This window comes from Seriola aureovittata, chromosome 8 (genome assembly GCF_021018895.1).
Source record: "Seriola aureovittata isolate HTS-2021-v1 ecotype China chromosome 8, ASM2101889v1, whole genome shotgun sequence".
Classification (NCBI taxonomy): domain Eukaryota; kingdom Metazoa; phylum Chordata; class Actinopteri; order Carangiformes; family Carangidae; genus Seriola; species Seriola aureovittata.
This window is the reverse complement of record NC_079371.1, coordinates 15,951,009-15,975,001: the sequence shown is the minus strand read 5'-3', so window position 1 is coordinate 15,975,001 and position 23,993 is coordinate 15,951,009. Positions and strand designations below refer to the sequence as shown.

At 37.8% G+C, this 23,993-nt stretch overlaps 1 protein-coding gene across 1 annotated transcript; it reads right to left on the bottom strand.

Annotated features, from left to right (window-relative positions):
* Nucleotides 1–8,233: 8,233 nt before the first annotated feature.
* LOC130173198 (calcium/calmodulin-dependent protein kinase type II subunit beta-like) lies at nucleotides 8,234–19,682 on the bottom strand. Its single transcript, XM_056382196.1, has 10 exons — nucleotides 19,644–19,682; nucleotides 18,711–18,848; nucleotides 17,115–17,211; nucleotides 14,835–14,929; nucleotides 14,200–14,283; nucleotides 13,917–13,978; nucleotides 13,021–13,116; nucleotides 11,943–11,997; nucleotides 10,423–10,611; nucleotides 8,234–10,102 (listed from the first exon to the last, which is right to left on the bottom strand). The coding sequence occupies exons 2-10, from the start codon at nucleotides 18,831–18,833 to the stop codon at nucleotides 9,197–9,199; spliced, it is 1,707 nt and encodes a 568-aa protein (XP_056238171.1). The 5' UTR covers nucleotides 18,834–18,848; nucleotides 19,644–19,682; the 3' UTR covers nucleotides 8,234–9,196.
* Nucleotides 19,683–23,993: the final 4,311 nt, after the last annotated feature.

Here is a 23,993-nt window from a genome sequence, read left to right as displayed (position 1 = left end):
CCTTATTTAAGTCTGTTTAATTGGTCATACATTTATATTTTAGCACTGTCATATCATTTTGGGAAGTGAGAATTTGGTGAAAGTGATGAGTGGCTAATGATTTCCATTTGAATGTTTTATTATTTTTTTTCTTAGATGGATTCATTTACAAACGCAAATACTTAGATGTAAGGAAAGTAATACAGAAATGGCTCTTTTCCACAAAATGTTAATACCACTTTGAGGACAGAAAATTTCCAAACCACGCCCACCTTTAACTATACTTCAAAAGGTACAGTAACTTAATAGTGTTCCTCTCCTCTTGGATAAGTGTGGGCCAAGAAATTCTGTGGGAAAAAAATCCAATTACAAACTCCTTCCAAGAGAAATAATGAAAATTCAAATGGGTTATGTAAATTCTGCCTGTTAAGTGGCTGGGGACAAGTGTGGCAAGTATGAGATTGTGCGCATGCACAGACACACACACACACACACACACACACACACACACACACACACACGCTAGCCCTTTTGCTTCTCCAGCACTTTCATTTTCCATATTCTAATCTGAATCCATCATTTCCTCCCTGTCACCTCTTTGATAGCGCTGCTAATGTTGCTTAATGAAATTTGTTGACAAAGGAACAGCGCTCTGTCCTGTTCTCAACATATTGAATTAGCTGTCTGGGGTGGGAGGAGGCGAGAGAGAAAACCCAGGAGATAGATGACCTCCTCCAGTCACTGCCAGTCAGTGTCAGCACACAGAAAACTCTGAGCGAGAAACCTGAAATCTTTCTGTCCATGTCCCTCCCTCCTTCTCTTTCTTTCTCTGCGTTAATATGGCTTCTATACACTGCTCACTGACTTAATGCCGCATGAAAGTAGAGGAGTGAAAAAGGGAGAGGAGGAGCGTGTGAGAGAAGGTTAAGAAAAAGTGGCACTGGGGGGATAGGCAGTGGATAAACAGTAAAAACAGGGGAGGATGAAGTGTAAGAGGGAGGGGAGAGTTAGTAAAGGGGGGGGCTAAAGAAAAGAGAAAGAGATGAGTGGACAAGTGAGATAGAGGCCCTAATGAGAGGCAGAGTCAGAATGAAATATGAGGCCTGGATGTGAGCGATAGCAACCACAAGAGGGGGGAGAGGAGAATGAGAGTGAGGCATAAACTTTGAGAGAAAGCACCGGAGACAGAGATTGGGGGGGAAATGGTTTGGAAAAACCGTCATGATCTGAAATAAAAAAAAGAATAGTTCAGGACAAAAGGCAAGAGGAGTGGAGAGGAGAAGAATGATGGCTTAAAAGGAGCAGAAAGGCTTTGGATCTGATCTGTGAAGTCTCATGAGATGGGAGCACTTTCAGACTAATAGGATATGGAGTATAAAGGGTCAAGGTCGAGCGTGTATAAAGATAATAAAATAAATCTAGACCTGTCTTCGCCCGCTTCATAAGGAACAGCGTAGTGAGCCCACAAGTGATTTGATGCTGGGCCAGAGGGACTCATTAGTATACCAGTGAACTGAGCCCCTCCATTGAATTTGCATTGATTAAGACTTTTATCACTGGTTATCACTCACACCACTGGAAGACTCTCTGACCCTACTGCTGCTATTTACTCCTCTGCTTCTTTGTTTCCGACCTTGCCATGGGAATACTGTAACGCCACTGTGATCCTCTTCCTGCTCCTCGCCTTCTTTTAAACCATCGCGGTCCTTGACACTTAAATCTGCTTTCTCCTCCCAGAATGGATGAGGTCATGTTAAGATATATGTGAGAGGGTGTTTTGGTATGAGGAGGAGGCACTCTTACTGTTAGGCTGAAATTCCTTTGTCATTTTATCATAATAAAAATGACATAAGGGGAAAGCTAAGGGGCAGCAGCAAAGAAGGGACAGCAGGAGAAGGGGAGAGTAAGCTTAGATAAAAATAAGGGGCGGGAAGATTTCAGGCAGCAAAAGTAAGTAGATACAGTAAGACAGGAATTTTATCAGGCACCATACAGTTGCACAAAAGTACATGAAATCCAAAACAGTTTTATATATTTATATTTTATGGATAAGGTATTTGATTTACAAAACAAAAGCTACGTGAGAATGAGAAGAGATGAACTGGTACAGACAAGAAGCATGAAAGGAGGAAATTAAGGTGTTGGCTAGAGCCTACATTTTCCATGAGCAGCAGCTTTTAGCATTTAAAACCCTACTTTTACTTTTCGACAGTGACGACAAGACGTATTAGACACAGGTGGCCTTGTTTTCTCTCCCAGTGCGCACCTTCACTTCTGTGCAGAAACAACATTCATCCTTACAGTAATTTCTTAAAAAATGCAATTAATTGGTTTCATTCCTTACTTTCATAAAAATCGCATGAAAAGTGTGTTCAACAAATCTGTGTGAACTGAGCTGGGGATTTCCTTGACTAGAAAACTCACTGTGTGTATAGTTTGTGTATACACACAGATATCGTACAGTAAAGAGCTACAAAGTTTGTGTGTCTTATTAATAAGCTTATAGTGCAGCATGCACTGGCCTTTCAGTGATGTGTTAAATTCCTTCCTGCTGTGGGGCTGTCAAAACCAGCTGCCACTTTCCCTGAGAAACTCCTGAAGTGTTTTTTTCTCACTGTAAATTCTCATTTGAAGAATTTATGTTGCTGTAATGAGGTAATTAAATAATAGAGTAGGGATATGTTATGGCTATCAGTTATAAATATTATAAATAGGTTTCTGAGAAATCCTGGGTTCTCTATAAGTTTGGTAATAGAAATGAATATCAATATTGTACCATCCATTACCCTTAGTGATTTAATTTTAACTTTTCTTTAGTTAATTAGTTTCTAACTCTCTTAACACCGTGGCACAAATATAATTACCATATCTGCTTGTTTCCTAGAGCCCCAGTGCTTTACACACATCCCTGGTCTTTTCACTCTGCGTAGAAAGAAGCAAAGTGGCTGTAGAGGCACATTTCAGCCTCTGGATCAGAACCACTTCAACTCACAATTCCTCAAACAGAAATATACTACACCCAGGTTTACTCTTGTATTTGAAAGCCCTCATATACTCAACCCTTGTATTCACTGTTTTATACCTATGCGTTTTAAAAATATAATTTTTTAAAAGATCATGTCAGTAAAGTCGGTAAACATGTTGATTTGATGCAGTCACATGTTTTGCAGATCTGTAAAGAATGTTTACAGATTTAATTAGTTTAAATTTGCAATCTGAGAATCATTGTAGTGTGGGAAAGCACATTTCCAAGTGAATAATTTGATAGACTTGTCAGCAACTTGTCAGAAAACTTTTATGACTTTCTAATTAGTTTTCATATAAATTTAAAGTTCTCTGACAAGTTGCTGAAAAGTCTATCAAATTAATTATCAAAAGGATAACAGTTAAAAATCTCTATTCTGAATTGATGCATTTACAAGATATTTTGTAATCGCACATGAGGATAAACAAAAATAAAACAAAAATCTCTGAAGCAGCTCTCTCAGCTGGAAAACGTACTCACACAGCTGATGGAGAGTAAAGTCCAAACAGTGTCCCTGTCCAATAAAATATGACAAAACACAGAAGGATTTGGCTCGATAACACCCTTCAATTTTTATGTTAAACGGCTTGACAGAACTGAATGTTGTCTGTACAAAGTATGTTCTTGGATCACATGACCTTTTGGACCCCACTGTATGTACATTCATGTATAAATTTGAACCCCATGTGTTTTGTGTTTCCTCTGCAAAGGTAATGCAATGTTGAAAGATGGAGAAGACTTTGTTATCTCACACTGCAGGAAAAGGACCGTCTACTCTCATTCACATGGCAAACATGTAATTTAAGCTTCCATTTTTAGATGAAGCCAATTGTTCTTTGTTTTTCCCAGGAGAACTCACTTGTTCTGTCTATCAAACATGAAGAAGAGGAAAGAAAACATTGTCAGAATATCTGAAAAAAAGGGGGTGGGAATCAAAAGAAGAATAACAAAAGTCAGGGTCAGTTTTTTTTTTTTTTTTAAGTATGAACAACTTATTAAGTACTATTTCCTCTGTGGCACTGGCAGGTGTCCAAGCTGGCAGACTTCAAAGCAGCTTATTGACTCTGAGCATTGTGCCATTTCACAAAAGACTAAAAGCACAAACTCACCTGCAGGTAGACACGGGAAAGGGCAAAAAAGTGAGTAGGTGTAAAACAGTGAGGAGATGGCAGCAATAGAAAGAAAATTGAGCTTCTAGTTCAGACGAAGCCAAGATGAAAAAGAAGCGGAGGTGGAGATCAAGCAGACTTAGGACAGTGGACTTTTGATTGGTGGTCCTGGTGAACCTGTCAGTCAGTCAGATGTGTGATCATCATAATGGCTGAAAAACTACACAAAGAGTTAAGCTAGCAGCATGAAACTTTAAAGACAAACATCCTGTATGCACGGACTAGCTTTAAACCCTGCGTTATAAAAGCAGCTTTAAAATCAACTTCAAAGTCAAATTTAATCATGACTTTTATATACAGGTATAATAATAATAATACATTTTATTTAAAGGCGCCTTTCTTGGCACTCAAGTATCAAAGCCATCCGTTAAATTATTACTGTGTAAATGGTCCTCCCCCTAATATGGTATGTAATTGAGTCACACAGCTGGTGTTTGCCACACTTGCAAGAGAAATTTGCATGACAGTTGTTCCACGTTGTTGGGGGAAAAAAAAGTTTAGGATTTGACTTCAATCAGTTGAAATCAGGAAATATACTGCTTATCGCATCTGATTAAACAAACCAGAAATCTGCTAAAATATAAAGATATTTTAATCACTGTTCAGGATTAACAGAACGTTGCTGTGAATGAATTGGTTGGTTCTGCATCACATCAGTGATGTGTGGTGTAAAGTGTCAGTGAGTGAGTCAGTGGCAGTGAGATCAAAGTTGATTAGTTGTTTTTAGTGAAAACTACTGTAGATCACAAGTGCTGCCATGGTCTTAAGGTGACTTATAGCTGACTAGCAATTGCTAGCATTTGATGTGCCTGGGAGAATGCAAACAACGGGGCTGTATTAAAAACAACTTTTATAGTAATAACTATGGGTTTCATTTGAGATAATTTTTACAATATTATCAAATCACTTAATTTTCATTTGTAAACTTATCATTTAGAAAAAAAAAACAGGTTAGAGAGTAATCTGCCGTTAATACAATGACAGACGACTGAAAAAAATGCTTAACACACCCTGTGCAGGCAGCATGTAATGTGCCTCCCTGAGGACCGCTGTCAACGTTGACATCTCCAGCACCTTAAATGGGGCAGTGATGGCTCTGATGCCCACCACCCATCATTATAAAGAGACATTCCTGATTTTAAACTTTTCTGCTTTACAATGGTGGGATTATTTTAAAATCAAAGTAAATTCATAGTTACAACCTTGTTAAATGAAAGCCAGTAGCTTTGACAGTATCTCTTCAAATGTGACAACACCACGTTTGTAGAAACATGTCAATGACAAAGATCAATAAAAGCTTCTTTGAAGTCACTGAGATGTAGTGACAGTAGTCAGTTATAATTCAAAGTACAAGCTGATCAACACTTGCCAGTCAAGCACACGTTCCCGTTGTTCAACTTTAATCTCATCTGAGAGTACATGTGATCTGTCCCAATCACACAATTTCTCTGTTCAGTTGAAATGATAACGTCAATTTTCATTACTTCACAGTTTTTCATAGCTCCTTCTGTTCGCTGCGGTGGTTTCCTTGACTACGCTATCAGAGGGTTTAAATGAAGTAAGGACTTCTGTTGCCGATAAATGAGAAGAGAGGTTGCCAAATAAACAGTGGAGTGTGTGTGTGTATGTAATGAATGTGATGATTCTTCATCAGAGGCTGTGAAATGACACACTGTTCAGAATGGTTTGGCTGATAAGAGAGGAACAGAGTGGAAAAAGTCAATGATGTGGCCTGAAAGGTGTTTGTCTATGTGAGAGTATAATCACCACGTGATGGTGTGAGTGTCTGAGTGGTAGCTGCTGAGGGATGGAAATATTGACAGAAAACACACACTCACTCACTCACTCACTCACTCACTCACTCACTCACTCACACACTCGCACTCCACTGGCTTTTTGACCAGTGTCCTTTAGCAGGTTGATTAGGTGACTGACAGCCCCGGGGTGCTGTAATGGCAGAGTGGATGGACACAGACAGCAGTGAGTTGGCACATCTGTAAAGTTGAGAAAACTTCAGAGTAGACTTCTGGTACAAGTACACGCCCAACAGTTTTGTTTAATACACAAAATATACTTGTTGTACTCTTGATAAAAGGAAAAAGATATTGTGGATTCTCTCCGCTGTAATTAAGCACTGTGGCATTTGGTATGAATGCTTTATTTGGTTATTTTAATCATTTACATTGGTCCCACATTTAAGCATTTTGTTATACACAAGTGCTGAGGAATGAGGTAGCTTCTGAAGCATAATGGCTTTTCTGCAGTTTAAATAAAATATGTGCATGTGGAAGGAGTGCATTTATTTCAATTAAATTATAGCATTAAATCTACATCTTACCTACGACACATAGTGTTTATTCTCATTTGTTCAGTAATAGTTTGGAAAGAAATGCCTCTGATTGTAACTTTCTAGCGCTGAAGAAATTTGTCTTTATTTTCTCGATTAATTGATGGTGTGCCATGGTGCACACTTGTTTGCTCAAGTGTGTGGTATTCTCCTGTGAGTGTGAAGAAGAAGTGAGTTTTTTTAGGGTTCACTTGGTATTTTTGTGAGTTGCTGAAGACTGATGAGGGTGAAGAAGTGCATAAGGTGTGTGCCAATGGCAAACCAGAGGCACACTGCATTATTTTGTCAAGAATGACTGCTCTCTGTACTGTCCTTGTTCTGCGTGCAAGGGCCAGGTCAGTGGCAAACTGCAAGGCATTGAGATTAATGCCATTTTAGCCACTCTTGGTTGCATTCATGTGCGTTCATGAACTGTCCCCTTAAAAAAATACCTACGTTGTGTTCAGTCACGTCCATCCAAACATTATTTTGCGTTATGGATGTTGGCAATATGGATGACATGAGCGCAAAAAAACACTGAGCCTGTGACGCTCGGAACACACTGCCTGTGTTGTGTGTGTGTGTGGTGGCTGCATCGCTGAACTGTGTCGCTGCTACTGCCAGCTCTGTCTTTCTACATTGAGTTTGCCTTGGATATGGCCATGAATACTCGAATGTTGGATTTCTTTTCATTATAAACCTTATTAACCTTATTTACCCTTGTTCAGAGAAAGACACACACACACACACACACACACTCAGAGAGAGAGAGAGAGAGAAAGAAAGAAAGAGTGTACAGGTAAAATACTGCCCTTCACCTCGTATTGACATAATATAATGTGGCCTCCATTGTCTCCACATGCAGATGCTTAAATGGTTAAAAAATAATATTTGTATTTTTTCATGTCTGAGGCAATTTCAATTGCAGCCTAGGTATTTAAACTACAGTGAAAGGTGTCCATTTTAGGTAATGTTGCTGGTATGATGTCAATATCACTATCGACAGGACGAAGAAGTGGCATGTTGCAGCTGTGTGGTGTGAGACATTGATAAGCGGCAAAGTAATTGTTCATTTAGTGTAATCAAGGTAAAAGTTTGAAATAATGGTGATATTGATTTGAAGTCATATCACCCAGCCCTACACAAAACCCTGTTAAATATCACAACCTTGTCTGTTCCTCTCGGAGAACACATTCTTCAAAGACACATCTACATGCACAGTTACAGTCCAGTTTTAATCATATTGTATTAAGGTCTTCTTGTATGCTTGGTTTATTCGCTACAGTGAAATCAGGGTGTCAGGATAAATAGAGTATGTTTGTCACATTTTAGGGAAGATTCACCATGAATGAATTACTGAAATTGAAACATATTGTACAACCAAGAGCAGCACCATATTGTTGCAGACATAGATGCAAAAGAGACTTTTTAGAACTTTGTATGTCTCTGTTGAAGGACAGGTAGACAGAAAATGACAGTCATGCTCACACTTTATGTTTAAACTGATGAAAGATACTCACAAATTAAGTTTTTATTTCACCTAACCCTCATTTACTTAGATGGTGTGATAAAACTAGAGAAAACCCACAAAGACATGGGGATGAACATGCAGATTAGACTCAGAAAGGCTCCAGCTGATGGGTTTCAACCCAAGACCTTCCTGCTATCAGGTGACAGTATGAACAACTGAGTCAATGAGTCACCCAGACACCAAAATCAGAATTGAATCGCTGAGTTTATTTTTCATCAGTATATATGTGTACAGTGTTCATATGTATTATAAATGCATTTATATAATCACAAGCTTACAGTGTTATGTACCAAAGAGCTGCATGTCATGATCCTCATGTTTATACAAAATTATCCACCAAGATGAAATTGAACTAAAATAAGCATGCATGTTTTAATGCAGTTAAAACCCCTCTGTGTAGAATGTTAGTGTAATCAAATCATCTTTCATATTACAATCATGGCATAAGTTACTGCTTTGGGGAAAATTGGAATAGTTCGTGTGGCTTTGAACTCTTTGATGCCAGGGTCCATACCTTGGATCTGTGGGTGTAGCCAGGTTGCTTGTGGTGTGCCACAGGGTTCCTTCTGATATTACCACTAGAAGTCATCAAAGTAAGAATTTTTCAAAGCCAAGGGGCTTTTACTGTATATTGCATTAATGTACCAAATAATGGAAAAAAGACAAAGGAAAAAAAAACCTAAATTTACCATACAATATTGATCAGTATACAGTTACTGAAGAACGTTACTAATTGGATCATGATTCATTAGACTGTCAGAATATTTTTTCATCATAGTTTTTTTTTTTAAAGGTTACCTTGCCTGGTAATAGAAGTGAATTAACTTAAATATAAATATGTCTCTTGTATATTACAGTATTATTCATAAGATCTAGAATTTTTTTAATTGACTCCATTAATAAAGTACTTGTATTTAAAACTCATCTTTAAAGTCAGAAGCCCGTTTTGATTTATTATCAAGGGTTAAGTACACTATTTGGTTTGATGTAGACTTGTCCACACCCAAATGTGATGTCGTGTTGCACAACAATTTGATAACGTGAACTGATGAATTGTGTAGAGTGGGAGCGAGGCATGGAACAAACACTAGGTGGGAGCACAATCAGAATTTTGTACTTTGTGTACTTACACTGAAATGAATAACATCATGTGCTTCTGATTCGATTTAATTGAATCTATTGGTTACAGTATTATCCATATCTTGCCACTCCAGGTCACTCTCAACCCCAAGTGAAGGGATAGAAGAGATGATACTTTCAAACTCATCCAGGACTTTCTGCAAGTTGTCTGCTGCCTCCCTGATTGATCGGACAAATCTCATGATCTCAGATTTGACTCGGGTAGTATTTTTGGAAGACTGGTCATGTTTCTCTGATGTGTCTGTCTCCTGCATCACTGCTCCCTCTGCCTGTCTAATATGGTGTATCTCTTTGGCATCCATGGCAATAAAAAAGATGTCTACTGCTACAAATAAACCAGAAAGCACACCTGTTGCTACCTCTGCCACACGTACTGCCCTGGATGCCTGTGCTGCGATCTTGCCGATGTTCATCACTTGAGTTAGTCGAACCAGTTCAGCAATGGAACCTATGCCCCTCCCTGCCCTGGAGCCAATCTTCATTAGATTTTCTGTATTGAACTGGCTATCCGCAGTGTCACGTGTGTCAGCTTTGTCAGCTGAGCCACATCTGCTCCTGATGTTCTGTAAACTGTTGGTAATCTCCTCTAACCAGGTGACAACTGCTTTAATTTTCTGTTCAAACTCTTTAAGGATGCTTCGAACAGCTTTGCGATCAGAGGAATGATTGACCATATTTGTGATATTTGAGGCACCAGCAGTGACGCCACCTAGTGCACCCACCCCCACTCCAACCCCAGTGACAATAAGAGAGGCTCCCAAAGTGAAGGGGGCCAGTATAAGGCCCACTATGGATGTAACCCCCCCCACTGCTCCAATCACTCCTCCTGTCAGACTGCCAATGGTGGTGCCCAAATGCACACGTTCCAAACCGTCAGCCACTTCTCTTAGGTTCTTCAGCTTGATCTGGAGTTCCTCAACAGTTTTTTTGCTCTATTGTAAAAACATAGACAATATAAGCAGAAAGCTAGGCTTTTATACACAGTTATTCAATTTAAGAGCACATTAAACCGCCCCAAACACATTTTGAGCAATCTCCAAAGGTTTTGTAACCTTTCAGCAATAACACACAGGTCTGACCACACACAAGCAAACTCATCAGTAATGCTATGTGTACACAGATGTGACAGTCTGCTGTTCAGTCTGGTGTAAATGTAAGCCACCCTTTAAAGTCCCTCCATCAAAGTAGCAGTCAAGAGGCCTGTGTGGCTATCTAGCTTAACTTAAAACACTGGTAGCTGGCGGTGTCATACCATGTTTGAAAGACAGTTTATGATGAAGGGACGCTCCAGGATCTCACTGGCTGTTGGTCTTGATTGAGGATCTTGACTGAATATGTCAATCAAGAGCTGACAAAGCTCTGGTGAGAACGTTTCTGGGAGACACGGGGAATCACCACCAATGATCTTCGGTATGAGCTTGACTGTGGTCTCTGCTGAGAACTGAAAGAAAATTATGGTTAAAAAAACTCATAATAATTGTAATGAAAATACTCAACTCATTGTTCAACAAGGAGACATAACTCATTACCATTTTTCTTTTTTTTTTTTTCTTTCTTGAAGTCATACTGTTACCACAAGTAATGTAAAGGGTTTTACACCCCCAAGGAGGAAATCGAGCGTTTTCACAGCCTAGCCTTTTAGCTTAGCTTGACCTCTGCCTGCACTGCAACTTTTCTTCTGAATGGATGTTTCCAATGCGGCTTCATTTGCTCGACACAAACAAGTAAGTAAATATAAACTTGCTGTTGAAGGAACAGTGGTTACATATCCTTTGAAACGAGCCGCAACTCAACCGTGCATGTGCACTACAGGTGTGCTCCGGTGCATAAACATACAGCACTACACCTCTGTATATGAGAGACAAAAACATGACAGATGAGGTCCCAATGAAGTCAGTGGCAAATCTAAAGGCAGATGTGTGGCTGTATTTCAGATTTAAAAACTATGAAGACAGTGAAGAGCTGGACTAAAGCAAAGCTATATGCAGGATGTAAAGAAGAAGCTGTGTGTACCTGTTCATGGTGCACTGGGGTACATTAACAACGTACATTACATCAATTATTTTTTTGAGATATGTCTAAATTGTTGGTCATGTTAAATATAAGGTGCTTTTGTCCATTTGTAATGTAAGCATTAATGATTTTAACAATGCACCAGGTAAGAGGAACAATTTACAGCATTAGTTTTCTAGAATCTCATTAATATCCAAGAAAAATTGATATTGTAACTGAAATATCTCTAACTGAATCAATATTGAATCGGGAATCCAACCGAATGGGGACCTTGTGAATCGGAATCGATTTGATTCAGGAAATCGGTTGCAATACCCAACCCTAGGGGGGGACATGTCCCCGGCTTCCTGAGGATTGTCCCCCTTATTATATCATTGTAAATCAAATTATATTTGAATAATATAATAATATGTATTTAAAACACTGCTGTGCATTCTATGATTTTTAGGTGGGCTCTTTATTTTATAAGGACTGCAGTTAGAAATAGCTTAATTTCTATGTAAAACTTAAACCTATACACACACTTCAGAGAAGTGTGTATTTTCCTTATGCATAGAGATTATTGGTTTTACAAAATATTTAAGATTGTCCCTATACTCTGTGACAAAGCATTCCAGTATATCTGTTTAGTGGAATATTCTTTTCGTATACTATAATACATTTTATACGGGAACACAAAGCCTAGTTATGTTGGTTTTTAATGTCATACATATTTTGATTACACATTTTTGATATCATGCAAACCTTTGGGTAACTTACCGCTGGTTTTTGAGTACAGAGCTCGTAGAGTATGCATCCCACTGACCAAATATCACTGCAAGTAAAGCAAGTATGATTATTATTGTTAGAAGCAGTCGTAGTACAAAACAGATTTTTTTTAAAAATGTGATGTTGTAATGAAGCAGGTTACAACAGTAGACAAAATCATAGTCGCAAGCAGCAATTTGCGGGTTCTGTTTTCCGCACAAGTTTTTAAAAGTGTGTATGTATATATATATATATTTAAAAACATTTTTAGCTAATTAATGATTTGATAGACCTACTTCCTGAGCACAAAACAGTTAGAACCCACAAATTGCAGCTTGTGGCTATAATTATTTTCATGTTTTCTTGTGTACAAACAGATTGCATCTTTAATAACAAATTAGGAGCATAAAACTTGAAGGAGATTGAAGGAGAAACAAACTCAAACCAAATTATGTACCTGAACAAATCCTGTTTAGGTACAGACGAAGGCCTCAACCTGCTGCTGATGCCCTGCTAATGTGCTGCTTTTGCTATATAGGATGCACGGACTTTGGGTCAAAATTGCAAATCACTTTTGAGAAACGAGGCCCATATTAGCATCACTAACTAACTTAATGCATTTTTCTTCCTCTCTCTACCTGAAATATCAACAGAGTGAAATACTGACTTGTTTTACAAGATTGTTGAATTGATTTGATGTGTATGTCACATACAAGTTGGTCTCCATCCTCAAGTGTATTGTAGCGGACATGCCTGGCCTGACATCAGTCACAAGCCGTTAAAGAAGTTCATTGTAAGGACATGCATGCGTTATGGACCCAAAATTGACACTTTGTTGCTCTTCCAACCATCAAACTATCAAATTGATAGTGAGAACTTTCCATTGGATTTCCTGTTGAGATGAAATGTTACAAAGCAGCTCTAAAGTATTTTTGGCTCAGGTTCAAACATTCAGTTTATGGGTGTTTGATTCCTCTGGTTTCCCATTGTAGTGTGTATAGCCTCAAGGCTGTTATTGACATTATTTCTGTTGTCTCCTTAATTGTATTGGTATATAAAGTAATGCAGTCATTAGTCATAACGTTTTTACCTTTTAGCATCATAGGTCCCCCTTGTGAAAACCTCTGGCGGCAAATATTTTATCTCCAGCACATTTGAAATAGTGGTTGACTGAGTTCTTTTTGAACTGTGTGAAAAAACAAACAAACAAATGAAACAATACAACATATAGACAATTAATGAAAAACCTGAATAACAGAGTTGAGAAACAGCAAATGCACATTCCCCCATACACGGCACAAGGAGTCACTGAATGGTTTGATGAGTATGAAAATGATGTGTCATGATATGTAGATCATATGCTATGGCCTTTGCAGTTACCAGATCTCTACTCAGTTGAGCACCTATGGGAGGTTTTGGAGCAACGTGTTAGACAGTTTTGTGTGTTAGATTTGTTGGTTTATTTAATCATTTATTCGGCTACACCAACACAAATAGTTTTGCAGCTGGTTTGGTCCTAGACTGTTGCTAAGTAACACATATACATTTTCCTGACCTGCACAGTGCACACTAGCTTGCTACGTTATCCACATTTTACCTCAGTTGTGTGCTGAAGTATCCTGGCTTCATCTCTTCATCCTCTTCCGACTACCATTCATCAATTAATTCAAATGTTATTTCCGGAAATATATTCATCTTTGTAAAGTTTGTTACAATCTAAGATAGATAACGACCATTAATGTAACGCTAATTATTAGTTAATAGAACACCTGTAAAACAGAGTGATACATATAGTTAAAGGTCCCAGTGCTGTTGTACTCTATATCATCACACATGGAATGACTCACAGCCAATGAAATTACTCAGAAGTAACTGTTGTATAAATGTGTGTGTGTGTGTGTGTTTGTGTGTGTGTGTGTGTTATATACATATATATATATATATATATATATATATATATATGCACACATACAAAATGTACTGTACATTTCATGGATTTTTCCAAAATCACCCAAGCACAAAATTCCAAATTCTGTGAGGAATATGTTCTACAAAAAGAGAAAAGATAAAACTGAATTAATTCACTCTTTATGAATTCACACAACTAAAATATTGAAATATGAAAAAGAAATTAGAAAAAAAGATGAATTTGAATCACATCATCAATACATTTGTTTTTATCTTCTGATTATTTAAAGTAGTTAATGGGTAAATTCTTTGGAAATACACAATCATTTAATCAGTGTTTGTGTAACGTGTACTAATGTACCTCTGGTGTCAGATGGTTGTGAAGCAAGCCGCTTTCATGAATGACTCTCAAAGCCATAAAAATCTCAACAATCCAGCTCAGTACCTAGAAACAAATCATGGTACTTCCATAAATTAAAAACCAGTGGAATGGTCTGTACTACACTGCTCAAAAAAATTAAGGGAACACTTAAATCACACATTGGATCTTGATGAACGAATTATTAAGTTGAAAATCTTTACTGATGCACATTGTATAATTTGTTGAGAACAAAATGATGTAACAATGGTCAGTGGAAACCAAAATCATCAACCTATTGAGGGCTGCATTTACAATCACACTGAAAATCAAAGTAAAAAATTTAAATCATGAGCTGATCCAACTTGCGTGAATTTCATCATGGCAACTCATAATGTGACTCAGTAGTGTGTATTTTGTAAGTCGTCTTGCTTTTGCCTCTCCTTTTCACCTGTTGTCACTTTCATCTGCACCAACGCAGATGAAATTGATTCACAATCACTTAAATGGACAGAACGATATGCCTGAAGTTTAACTGACTTGGTGTTATACTGTGATGATTAAGTGATTACTTAATTTTTTTGAACAGTGTATATTTCACTGATGTAAATTTGAAATGTGTTTTACATATACTGTACCTCAGATTCTTGTGGAGACTCTCTCATGGTTTTTGCAGCAAGGTTTCCTCCCTGACAGTAGTCCATCACTACATAGAAAATGTTCTCATGTTCATCTTTATGGCAAAAAGGAAAACATCTGTTAGTAATTTATAACAAAACATCTTCAGTATATAAATGTGTTAGATACTTTCCCAAATACGTACACAAGATTAGCAGTTTTGTATTTGTTTGAGCTCACTGATGAGTTCAGTTTTAGAAATTAGTTTTAATTGATTTGTTTACACTATTTATATCTTGTTTTTTTTTTTGTTTTGAAAGCATCTACTTTTAGAAGAATTTGCAGGACAAGCGTCATCAAAGCAACAACTGGACTTGCTGACGGACTCAGATTTCAGTAATCACTATAGTGTATTGGAGGCTGGCTCAAAAAGCAGGTCAATCCCTATAGACTCCCAAATTTGCAGCAGAAATAAGTTTACAACCTGGTACAAAAAACATTCTTGGTTACAATGGCCGACTTCCCCCCTTCATGACAACTGTAGGGCGGGGTTGAACATTTTTTAGAACTCACCCATTTAAATGTTCTTAAGGTAAATAAAGATTTTATTTGGTTCTGCATAATTGAGGGTGTGTCATTGTAAGTGATAGGTGGATGAGCGTGTGCTTGCTAGAAATTGGCATCATACATGTCCCACTTTTTTGGCCATTTTTGGACTAGCCAACAGTTAGGCGCAGTCAGGCACAGGGGAGATGGTGGTGGTCTCTTCAGAACCCTATTGATGATGTCACAGAGGCTACGTCCATCATTATATACGGTCTATGGTACTGCCCCACGAGTTAAGAGTCACACCTGTCTCTGTATCTAAACAGAAAGGGCAGAGCAGCACAATGAGTCTGCACAGCAACTGACGTAGACGTAAGTGAGCTAAAATATTCTGTTGCTTCTAACGTTCTCTCTGAGTGATTATTTTACAAATAAATGTAACTGAAAACACAGCACAGCTCTTGTCTTTAACTTTATGGTGATTAGGGATGGGTACCGGAACCTGGTATAGAACGACCCTAGGGGCTAAATTTTTAAAGACCAGAGTATTGATAAGCTCTGACTTATCAGTTATGCTCTCGGTACTTGAGAATTAAGAAAATAGATTTCCTGATTATTATTGCAACTAGGCCTGCACGACATGAGGAAAACCTGCCCGACATGAGGCAAACCTGCACGACATGAGGAAAATTTGCAATGTGCGAGACACTGTTCAGTAGTGCAATGGGCACTTAATTAATAGGCCACGTTACAGTCACTATTTGAAACTTTTTCCGTTTTCTGACAAAAGAAACAGAAAAATATATAAATGAGAACAGCTTCATTGGGAATTTGCCTGTATTTAAATACATGAGCACAGAGAGTAGCAGAGAAGCAAACAGATAAAGGGCTGAAACTGGCTGACACTAGGCAGAATATGACTCGATGATGTTATAAATATGGTAATTAATGCATGACATCATTTAGCAATGTACATTGTTACATATACTGTTACACATTTCTATAATTTATGTTTTCTCATCTATATGCAGATATGAATGTGCAGGAGTTGTATGTGCATATTCTGTATTGTTGTATTTTATCCAACTTTTGATATACATTTAAATATTCTAAATAATTGGATTATAGTATTTTATAATTAATCTGTTATTTTGTGCATATTTATGTTTTTTTAATGTACATCCCTTTGAGATATTCTGTCATATCAAACTAAACTTTTTTTTTTTTTTTTTTTACCTTTATTCGATAGTACAGTAGGGAGAGACAGGAAATGGGAAGGCAGAGAGAGGGGGAATAACATGCAGCAAAGGCTGTCCGATGCGGGACTCGAACCGGGGCCAACTGCAGCGAGGACTGTAGCCTCTACACATGGGGCGCCTGCTTAGACCACTACGCCACATGATGTATACACTTACAAAAAGGGAATTGCTTCACTTTGTTGTGCTTGTTAACATTTCATCTTCTAATAGCAGGCACTGTAACAGATACTCATTTATCTCAGCACATGCAAAGTCATAGACTATGAGAGATGACCTTTAGTTAGTAAAACAGCAGTATTGCTGAGGTGACATCAGGACTTCAGCTCCCTATTCTTTAATAAATTTGTTTTAAAATTATGTTTTGTTCCATTACTTCATTACTATCCCACTACACAACTTAATTATGTGCATATTATATTTGTGTACAAGCAGAGATTACCATTGATACTTCATTCAGAGGAGAATAAAACTTGAAGCAGATTTGTGTAAACTTACCCTTAAAGGAGTTCTTGCAGCTCAAAATATGAGGATGACTTGTTGCCTCTAGGATTTCTATCTCTTCGGTTAATACTCGAACAGCATTTCCGGCCACCTGTTAAAAACACCACTTGTATGAGGATGGCCTGGCAGAGTGACTTGCAGCAGACAGATTAAAGTGCTATGCCTTAGCTAATAGTCAACAAACCAGATTCTTTAGCAAAACCCTTCTCTTGCACTCTTACCTGCTGCCTCTCTCTGCCAACTACATGACTGAATAAATATAACAATTATGGGCCCTTTCACTTTCATGAAAATGAAGACAAAAGAGCAGCACAAATACATCAACACATTTTTGCAGTTTTGGTGATCAGTGAGACTGTAGTTCAATGTGGAAGAGGATGAATGTGTGGATGCTATTTGTAAGACTGAGCTAGACGCACTCTGCTCTAATTGCATTGCAAGTCATAAATCGTATGTTGATGCACATATACATTTGCAGTAAATGAAATCAAATGTGCAGCAAAGTGAATAAAGTGTATCTCAACATACATATAAGGTGTTTTGTGATTTTGGAGAGGCCTGTGTGTGTGTGCCCCATGCTGACCAAAACTGGGGAAACTGATTTATGATTGTGTTTGCCATAGGAGGTGGTCAGAGTAAGTGGAGCACAAGTTTATGCCAAAATGAGTATCAGGTTTGCACTGCATCACATTATCAGCAGCACCAGGAAACACAACTCATGCTGTGCTGCTCCTCCCACTTCATTGTGAGCCAGTTAATTTGAATCCAGGATTTCTCTATCTGAAATAGGGCCTATGTTTTTTTTCTTCTCTTATGCCAGCATGTATATTTTGGGGACCTTAAGTCCCACAACAAGACAATCTTTATGCTATATTCTTTTACTCAGTTTATTTTTTGTGTCTATTTGGTCATTTCCTGGCTCTAGAAATACCTGCATGTACCAAAGTTAAAGGATTGGCTCTGCCCAATATAGAGCTACCCTTGGGATTTGTTTTAAACAGTGTTTAAATGGAGTTTTCCATTTTAGCTCTTGCAATCAGGTGTCACGACTGCAGACGTCATCAGCTCGGTGAGAGCCCTGGAACATCTTTTAAGCAAGGAGCCTGACACAGACCATGGTGTCAAAACAACAAAGGCTGCATTATTAGAGGCTGTAAGCAAACAATTTTATCAAATTGAAATAGATCCCATTCTTTTCCCAGAAAGGATAAGGGCATCAGAGCAACTGGATGTTTTATTTTCCTTTGGCCAGCGTTCCCATAAATGAGACTGTGCTTGGATATTGGAGAAATAATCACCTTCCAGCACTGGCACAAATGGCACGCAGGTACCTATGTGCCCCACGCACCAGCAGCGCACAGAGTGAGCATTCAACTCTCCGTCTCACATCTTGGATGAGAAGAGAAAGAGACTGAGCTGATGTATCAAACTCTGGTTCAGTACCGTGCTGTATGTCTTGTATCATATAAAAAATATCATATGAACACATTAACAAGGTTAAACACCGAGTTTTAATGGAGGTGGTCTTTAAAAACAGTTCTTTGAAATATCTTTTGGTGACTAAGGTTTGCTCAGGAACTTTACACTCACCTTTCTTAAATAGATCCTTCTTATGAAAAATGTGTCATCTTTCTTTGTGGCAACAACAGCATTTTTGGTTTCTTTTTGTAGTTCATACCCATGCTTTGTCAGGGTGCTCTGTTCTTTCCCCATCCTTGATGTTATTTCCTAATGACACACACATGATCAAATCAAAACAAAAACTGTTTCCAAAAGTTTGGGCACATCTGGGCAGATTCAATATTTTGTTGATTTTTGAAGTGAAAAGAAGTAAATGCATCCCCTTAGGCAAACACAAACATGAGCATATCCTCGGTTCATTGAGAGACACACCAAGTCGTTGAGTAAGAGCAATTTTAAGGTGATGAAATAAGAAGTGACAGCATTAACATTTGAAGTAAGACTCATTTTTTGTCGGTTTTCTGCAGTGGTTGTACAGTATTTACTTTTCACTTCAAAAATCAAGAATATATTGACTTCGCCTGGGGGTGCCCAAACTTTTGTAAATAAGTATAAAAAATACAGTTATTAGCAAAATAATGATTTATTGCCACAACAAGAAACGTTTGTTGAATTTTGCTGAACATTGTTGCGATTTTCTTTCTCCATTTTTTATATTAAAATGGAGAAATCTCACATTTAAGTTCAAACTGCGTCTTGCTGTTTCTCTTCATTTGAGCCTGTATTACCTGAAGCAGCAGACAAGCAGGAACAATGAATGAGCAAAACTACATCCTCTCTGAATAATGAACCTACAACTCTCAGATGGTATATTTAATTGTTAACCTTTTAATAACCAAAATGATGTAAGTTTACTTAACAAAAGCTCTTTCAGAAACACCATCACACATTTACACCTGCCAAATAGTTTTGATCTATGTTTGATAAAAACAGAAGAGGAAATAGAGCTTTTCATTGTGATAATTGAAAATATAACATATTGTGTAGAAGTACTGTACATACCCAGATGAAAAACCCTTGTGTGACCTAACAGCAGTGGGTGAGGCTCTGCTTTGTCATCAGAAGTGCAACAAAACTTAATATTAAGAGCCCCACCCACATAATGCTGTCATTCTACATTGTCCTATCACAGCCTCTTATCACAGAAGTGTTGTCAGGTGGCAGGGGCGGACTGAATTGCATTTGACACCATCCAAGATCCTGTAGGCTAACCCTTTTTGTTGATCGAATTGGTACAAGTCTAGTTATAAATTTGACCACCATATTCATCTGGGAGGAGTTTTCGACATGAATAAATCTGAAAAAATAAGTTATAAATATTTTTGAAACCATTTTCACAATTGTCTGTTACTACAGGATAAAGTGGAGGCTACATCTGTGCTAGTCATAGCAGAAATCCCATGTATGTGTGGTAGAAATCGACCGCAGTCAAACTAATTGTAATCAAACTGTAAATGAAAACATGTAATTTTTAAATCATAAGGGAAATAAGCAACTGCATTTGAAAATACCTCTGATCAAAAGTCACAAATGTAAAACCATTTACATAAAAACATCTGACTCCCAAGGTGTTGTAATAAAAACACATTCTGCACGTTTGATAACCTGGTTTGAACTTTGTATGACCTGGCTTTGTATAACCCTGAATATAAATCTGTTCCTACATGTATGCTCCTTATCTAGTACTGACCAGTACAAACTAGGGGAGTAGTTTGTCCTAGAACACCCACTTGCTTCTTCATGGCAGTTAGACAGTCAGGAGACCACCAAGAATTGTTCACACACACAAACACACCCTGACCCTGCCTCCTTCTTTCTCCTCTCTATAAAGTTCATGTACATTCTTTGTTTGATATCAGTCTGCAATTGCACTCTGTGTGACTGTACACAGATCCTTTGCAAAGCTCTTATTAAAATATACAAAGAAAAAAAAAAGCTGAAAATGCTAGTGTATCAGGAAAGTACAATCCACACACTGGTATACTCAGAAGATGGAACCTACTGTAAATGTCCTCTGAGAAAAAATGTTTTGATCAACACCAGACATAAAAACAACAGGAAACTTCCAGTCTAGCTTTCACTTCACTGAGTGGTCTTATTCTGTGTGTTATAAACAGTTAGATGTTGTATCACCTGTCCAAGAGTACAACAGAAAGCATTTTCTCAAAGTTATCTAGAGCATATAAAACCCAAATAAATCCAGTGCAGCAATAAACTTTATCATCCCACATGACATCTCCTCCATCCTTGACCTAAAATGAATTACTATTACAAAGGTTACTGATGGATTTTATTGCACTTATGGTTAATAAGTAATATGGTAATATTACTTATTAACATAATGCGTGTGTGTGTGTGTGTGTGTGTGTGTGAAGAGCTCAGCCTTGTCCTCGTGTTACAGTTTTTTTCAGTTGCTAACACACTAAAATTACATACAAAGCAAAATAATTGAAACTGACATTCATAGAGCAAAACCTCAGCTCACGTCTCCAAAACTCCAGTCACATGTTCACCTTTGCCCCCCAAATTCTCTCAGCAGAATTCTCTTCATTCAGAACTATGAAAACAAGACCACCAAAGATGAAAGTGCTGTACTGCAGTGTGTAGTTGATTGGACAAGAATGTGGTAATATGAATGTAGTTTTGGCCATTTGGTGCAAAAGTTTGATTTTGATCAGAGTTTAAGTCGTTTTGAACGCAGTGCTTCATTTTGCAGGATATATGAGGTGTTTTGCACTTTGGGTGTTTGCTTTTGTGAATTGTGTTAAGTGTTTTGAAAAAATTAGCCCTGTTTTCAAAATCGTGCCTAAGCAACTGCAAAAAACTGTAAGAGTGACTTCCGGGAATGTTTACCTGCACAGTTTGCATGTCACCTCGGGTTCATACTTTAGCCTCTTGAAATAATCCAGCACTTTGAATTTCTTAACTGACATACCAGTATGTATTACTGTAACAGACTGTCCTGTGTTTACAGGTCGTCTCAATATTTGAGGTAGTGTGTCCCCAAAAATATGCTTTAACGCATCAGTTGTTGGCAGAATCCTACTTGTCCCACATGCGTTAGTAAAATAAAGAAGTTGTTGCTGCTGTATATTGTGCTACATCTCTGTCCCATTTATTATTTTATTGCTAAATAAGCCCATTTAGTCGAACCCAAGACACTCACCTGCATTACTATCATTTTATTTTATAATTAATATTGTTTTATTGTTTTCTTTTTGTGAAGCACTCTGTAACCTTGTTAATAAAAGTACTATACTAATAAATCCACTTCAGATCTGTGACGTTATCCAAATACAGAAAATGCACAGCAGTGTGTATTAAATGTGGCTTAATATGTTATATTAACTAATTTAACTGACACACTGAAAAAACAGCTGTAGCCTACTGAATCTGAGACACGTTATTTTTCACAACCTACCCCAATATAGAAGATTCAAAAATATTCCGTTTATAAGTCTTTTCATACACTTTTCTTTCCAGTTTCTAGTAATGAAGGCAAGTCAAATGTAATTTCATTACTTTCACTTTTAACAGTTTAGGTTTAAAGCAGATTGGTTAGTTGGTGTTTATCAGACAAAGTTGTTACAGCTCACTTCAGCATCACCTATTTGCTTTGGGAAAGATTTTCTCTTGATCACTAATCTAAAACAAAGATCACAGACAGAAATGTGACTGAGGAATATATTGCTCCATCCTTTAAAGGATGGAACAGAAGTAATGTTGATGGATTCTGTATTAATCAGAGATAGTCAGACAGAATAAGATGGATTTTCACTGGCACTGAAGTAGGAAACATTTAAGTTTTAGTGGTTATTCTCAGAAGAACTGTGTGATAGAAACACATTTCTCAATTTGCTCAATTCAGATGACTGTGTGTGTGTGTGTGTGTGTGTGTGTGTGTGTGTGTGTGTGTGTTTGTAGTAAAGGTGTGGTGCTTCACAGCAAATATTTGCATTATTATTAGAACCAGTAAGACCTGTTTGTGTAGATGGGCAAGTCTCCAGGCCCATGAATAAAATGAATAAAGCGGGCAGTAAATCTTTAATGCTGTTTAGCCTCAACATTGGACCCTGACTGTGACATCATCAGTTAGCAATTCAAGCATGACTTTGCCCATTTTAGTGTTGATGCTAATAATTTCTGTAGGTGCACACACAGGCTTTCATACACAAAGCAGAAGACAGAGTAAAAAACAATTAGTTAGCCTTCAGTTAGCCTTTATCTTCAGTAATAATCCAAGGAGGATGTTGCTTTCAGCAGTAATTTTGTAACATCAGGAGGTCTGCTTTTATGATTTATATCTGGATATCTTTCATCGCATACTATACTGACATGAATTCTGTAGTATAATAAAGGGTAAAAGGCCCAGACAGTCTTAAGAACAGTTAACACCACTGCCTTAGGGAGGACTTTCTTCTCTCTTAACTGGACACATGGGCTCTTTCCTCTTGTTTCACGTTGTCTCGGTAATATCCAATCTGTGCAAGATGGATGTGATGTAAAAGATGGAGGGCAGGAAAGAAAAGATCAGACGACACAGACACAGATGTTGTTGCGGACGGATAATAGAGAAGGGGGTATAAACAAGGGAATGAAAGGAGGAAGAGGTGAGATAGAGGATGAATGAGAAATCACATGGGAAGGGTCGGATTTCATCTGAGGGTTCAAATGTAGAAATAAAGGTAAAGAGAGGATGAATAGAAGATGACAGGTGAGAAAGTGTCGTTCTAACCAACCAGATCAGGGGCTCAGCTTTGATTTCCAGTCCACTCTGCTATCTATTGATATTAAATGAAAGTTTCCTTCTAACACAGCCAATAATAAGCTTGGCATACCTTGGCACCGCTCAACTGGTCCCCATCATCATGTTAAAGTTTTGGACTTTGGTTAATAGAATTAGCCACATGCTGTACATCTTACTTGGTTAAACCACAAAATGCACCATTACAGAACTTGAGAGCGAAGGCCTCTGTAACTTTGCCAATACTGACAATGTTGTTTCCATTCATCAAAGCACTGGCAGATGTTGTTCTACTGTGGAATTAGTTTTTACTGCCAAATTGTTGCCGTTGTAGCCTCCACAAAGCAGTACTGTCAGAGAACTGCTGTCCTGTTGGGTTTCAAGCTGTCAGGTGTCACGACCAGTATCTCAGTGCTAATTCTGCATTAGCCCCACAATTTATATGGATTCACAAAGCAGTAAAGAAAAGTGTGCCATATACAGAGGGTCAAAGTTGAGCACGCACAAAAGTCACACTACTGGAAGAAACAAAGTTAGACAGCCAGTTAGACAGTGATAGGTGTCCTGTGTCACTGTAAATTCATTCTCTATAAATCTTTTTCTCAGTC

Coding starts and splice junctions, on each gene's coding strand:
- LOC130173198 (XM_056382196.1), bottom strand. CDS start 18,833: ATGGGGAAAGAACAGAGCACCCTGACAAAGCATGGGTATGAACTACAA. Junction 14,284..14,834: donor AGTCTCCACAAGAATCTGAG/GTACAGTATATG, acceptor ATTTGTTTCTAG/GTACTGAGCTGGATTGTTGA. Junction 10,103..10,422: donor TAAACTGTCTTTCAAACATG/GTATGACACCGC, acceptor TTTTTACAATAG/AGCAAAAAAACTGTTGAGGA.